General features: G+C 42.3%; 1 protein-coding gene across 1 annotated transcript in view; it reads right to left on the minus strand.

Annotated features, from left to right (window-relative positions):
• Positions 1 to 5,000, minus strand: part of LOC137992798 (lon protease homolog, mitochondrial-like) — a 60,366-nt gene that overhangs the window by 51,093 nt on the left and 4,273 nt on the right. The window contains exon 4 of the mRNA XM_068838317.1: positions 766 to 854. Coding sequence (XP_068694418.1) covers positions 766 to 854 — 89 coding nt within the window. The remainder of the gene's footprint in view (positions 1 to 765; positions 855 to 5,000) is intronic.

The following is a 5,000-nucleotide window of genomic DNA, read 5'->3' on the forward strand; positions in this document are numbered from 1 at the left end:
TGTGGCTTGGTAACGAGTCATTGTTTGTCTTTGTATGTCGTCCCTGATGACGTTACCAAGCAAAGACTCATTACCAAACCGCATTTCTTACTTTCTTCTTTTTGAACAAACGGGGTGAGCCAACTCCACTGAAATTGACAACCCGACTCGATTCGATCGACTCTCTATTCAGATCGACAACTCGACTGGACTTGATCGGACTGAGTCGATCCGCCGCGGTTTCTACCCTCCCCATTTGCCATTGTTGCTGAATTTTCTAAGTCTCTTACAAACCGATACCCTTACACGGACCGACTTTTAGAGAGACGGCTCGAGTCAGTTTGATTCAGATCGACAACTTGACTAGAGTCGATCTGCCGATATTTTCTACTCTCCCTATTTGTCGTTGTTGCTGAATTTTCTATATCTCTCGTAACGTCACACGGACTGAATTTTGGAGAGACAGATCGAGTCAGCTCAACTTGGATCGACGGGTAAACACAAGTTGATCGGATTGACTCCACCCACCATGATCCGACTCAGATTGGGTGTAATGGACAACCCTCAGTTGCACGCATGAATGATGTGTATGGCTAATATATACAACAGTTTAACAACATGCTGTAAATTATGTCTTATCAATAATTCATACAACAAAATTCCCACAAGCTGACACCATCTGGAAGTGCAGATACACAATGTATATACGAGCAGTTTGTCACTGAATTTAGGGTCCCAAGGGAAGTGTTACTGTACATTGCATTACATGAATTAGTAAACATATACCTGTCTTCCTTTTTCAAAAAAGCACCTGCGTAAGGTTGTGCCAAGCGAGACTTGAATCTGATCAGCTCAACAAGATTCTTATCTGTAATCTATCAAGGTGAGTTAAGAATTAACCAAGCAGGCTATCAAAATGTTATAAATGAGGAGTTCAAGAGGTTAAGAAAAAACATGCATGTAGACTTAACATTGCCGAGGTAGTCCAGAGGGATTAACGCGTTTTGGTTTTTTATTTCAAATGAAGGGTTTGAGCAACACCCTGTATAGTTCAGACGCCTGTTATTTTGAGAAGCCTCTCCACAAGCTGAGTTGTGATCTCAAATGGTGCAGGAGACCCAATGACTCTTTTTCAGGAAAAATTTGAGAGATCAATGTTTTAAGGTAGTCTCTACTGATATATGGGTATCATCTTGACATATTGATCAACAGTCGCTCGATACTCGGTTGATGGTCAGTCAAACTTCGGTCAACAGTTCCTAGACACGCCTCGATCGAGTATCCACCATATATCGGTGATATATCGGTCTGCAGTAGGGTCGAATATCAGTCATGTTCGGGTATCGGTCAAGTGTGTTAATTAACACACTTGACCGATACACAAACAAGTCCAATGGTTTCGTTTTTAGCGATGATAACATCAGTTATTGCTCGGGGAAAAATGATTGCTGTGAAGCACGATTACCATAAATGATCTAAAAAACGCCCGGGGCGCTTATGAAATGTTTGTGGTGTGAGGGAGGGGAAGTGGGGGAGGGGGGGGGGGGGGGTAAATAGATATGAGGCATTTATTAGAGAGGAGCATTTATTTCAAGTTAACTGTAACAACTAGAAAATCCAAATGCAAGTTCACAGTTCTACATGTATATCACCGCAGAGACAACAGTAAGTTGAATATTTTACAGTTTTATATCAATGCGGTGAAAACATCAAGTTCATAGTTCTATATGATGTGATACCCTAGTCGTCATCTGGGTCAACAGTATTTTCACAATTGGCTTAGTTGACATCCGACTCATTGATGACCTGAAAAGGGTTTGGGAAGCTGGGCTCATCAAGTACAGAGCCTTGTAACTGTTCCGACCCCTCTTCACATGGTTGGCATCATTGAATCTTCTGACCAATCAACTGCCAGATGCAATGCCCAGGACTTCAGAGACTTGGCAATCACTTCTGGAGAGAGCTGTGAACAGGCGTTCAATATCCACTGGACGATAGCCTTCTTTTGTGCCGGTCATATGTTTTCAGCTTCTATATATTCTTCTACACCACTTGCCACCCATTCACTATACTGCTCGGTAACTAATGCCTTGAACGGTTTGTTCCAACTAACGTCTGGCGCTTGCACATATTTTGCACAACCAGCGGCAGTCAAATGCCACTCAATTAATGCTTTGCGTGATTGAAGTGCAAAGGAAAACTGCCTGGAAAATACAGGTATTTGGCCAGACAGGGGTTCAATGGAAGTGCCAACGTCAGTGGCTTCATAGCTCAGTTGGTTAGGGCGTCGCACCGGTACCGCGAGGTCACGGGTTCAAACCCCGTTGAAATCCTGAATTTTTCAGGCTTCCTTACGCAATTGCAATTGCGTTCATAACTGCGAGGATCATAGCTTCACTTGATTTCATATCCGCAGTTCATATATGATCTATTTCACATATCATTTCATCGTTAATTCATTCCTCACGGGAACATTGGAACCCACAAATGACCAGCTCCCAACGTCAGTGGCTTGATAGCTCAGTTGGTTAGAGCGTCGCACCGGTATCGCGAGGTCACGGGTTCAAACCCCGTTGAAATCCTGAATTTTTCAGGCTTCTTTACGCAATTGCAATTGCGTTCATAACTGCGAGGATCATAGCTTCACTTGATTTCATATCCGCAGTTCATATATGATATATATCAAGACGCCGCCATTGCAGCAATGGAAGCGTGCCTCTGTGACATCCGTAACTGGATGCTCATTGGGACGAAAGGGCAGCTACAGAAAACTAAACGCACTACTCTAACTATTGGCGAATCCATGATCTCTCCGAGCACGGAACCCCTTAGAAACTTAGGGGCCTGGTTTGACTGCAATTTCAACCTGAACTTCAACATAACCAAAGCGTGTAGGAGTGCTTTTCTTCATCTTCACAACATTAGACGCGTCAGAAAATATCTAAGTATAGAATCTGCCCATAAATTAATCCACGCTTTCATCACAAGCAGATTGGACTATTGTAATTCACTTTTATACGGACTACCCTACTGCGCTCTCAGTAAACTGCAGCGTGTTCAAAACGCAGCTGCAAGAGTCCTATATGTAGCTCCACGGTATTGCCATATCACACCTATACTATACAAATTACACTGGCTACCTGTAACGTTTAGAATAGATTATAAGATTATTATAATCACTCACAAAGCAATCCATGGTACAGCTCCCAATTATTTATCATCTCTCGTAAGTTTTAAACCAAATTCTTCCTACAGCCTCAGATCAAATAACAAGTATCTGCTTTCAAATCCAGATTTCAGGACTCTCCCTACTCTTGGCGATCGAGCCTTTGTGGCTTTCATATCATTTCATCATTGATTCATTCCTCACGGGAAAGTTGGAACCCAAAAATGACCAGCTCCCAACGTCAGTGGCTTCATAGCTCAGTTGGTTAGCGCGTCGCACCAGTATCGCGAGGTCACGGCAATTGCAATTGCGTTCATAACTGCGAGGATCATGGCTTCACTTGATTTCATATCCGCAGTTCATATATGATCTATTTCATATAACATTTCATCGTAGAATACAATAAATAGTTTTTCCATGTCCTATGAGATGAAATTCAAGGCAGCAATACGCGGGCATCATGTTTACATGGTGACATGGGCCCCAACTCAAGAAGAAGTGTTGTTCTGAAAGACCAACATCCGCGAGGAGGCGAGAGGATATGATCCAAATGCCGTTGGTGTGATCAAAGAGGCATCCCAGGAAGGGAATTCGGATTTTAGCTGGGCATATTCCTATCGAGCTCTCAAGAAGGCCTGTTGGTTTTCTGGAAACTGCTGATGCCCATTTCCTCACTGTCGCAGTGTGAGGAAAATGATAACGTGAACTGGCCCCTTGTTCTTCCTGGATACTATCGAGCCAGAACAAACCGAAGAAAAAATTGCCAACATTTTGAGCACAGAAATTAAGAAAATAAAACAGCGTACCTCGAACTTGAGACCGAAAAGGATACAATTCGAAAGCCATTGCCATCCAAGCAACCAAAATGTTAAGAAAATTGCGTGATTTTGCTTTACAGAGCGTTTTCTTGATTATTTTGACGAGTTCTTTTTTTGGGGGGGGAGGGGGGAGGGGGTCTATTAGAAACAGTGTGTGATTAGAGCGGGGCATCTATTTCAGACTTAACACCACACATGGCGCATTTAATGTATAGGAGGCATTTATAAGAGAGGGGGCATTTATATCTAGGATGAATCTACTGCTCCCTATTGCTCCTGCAGTCGAAGAACAGAAACCTGCACACAGCTTTCCACAGGTTTTCAGTTCAGTGCTTTAAATTATTGCATTTTTGCATTGTTTACGTACCTGAAATATTACAGTGAATTTTCTGCATTTGAACCCTGAGTCACTGAACCACTGATTTTTTAGAAAAAATACATCCAATCGACTTTCTTCACGGCATGGCTGTCAAGGTTGCTTGATGTCCCTCAGATTCAATACTTGAAAAATCATTAAAGATGACCTGCTATTGCACAGTGGAAAAAACACTGACTGAGACTGACTTCTCGCTTTGCAAGTCATGAGAGCATCCTTATTCGGTCCCAGACCTTGCTTTTTACCATCCCAGCCCCAAGGTGTTTCTTCCAGATATGTTTAGCTTGTGTGTTTGTCTGCTTTTAGTGCATAGACAAACAGCAACAACCCAAAAGAAGTTTGACTTGAAACTTATAAAACGTATTGCGTCTTGAGATGTCAGATTCGCGAGAACATGAAGGTTATGTACTGAATGCACACTTCTTGACTTGCTTTAGTTCATTAGGGACTAGTATTAAACAAGCCCCCTTCGATCTTAATCTTTAATCTTATAATTGCCACTAGCGTGGATAGTGCAGTAGTCTTGGACCAATATGTTTTCTTGCCTTGATTTCTTATGGTCCACATTATCTAACTACATGTTGGAAGTATTGCATTTTGTTACTTGGTAAAGTATTGGTAAAGTGTAGGTGAATTGTCAGCAAGGTATCCGTGATGCACA

This window comes from Montipora foliosa, chromosome 2 (genome assembly GCF_036669935.1).
Source record: "Montipora foliosa isolate CH-2021 chromosome 2, ASM3666993v2, whole genome shotgun sequence".
Taxonomy (NCBI): Eukaryota; Metazoa; Cnidaria; class Anthozoa; order Scleractinia; family Acroporidae; genus Montipora; species Montipora foliosa.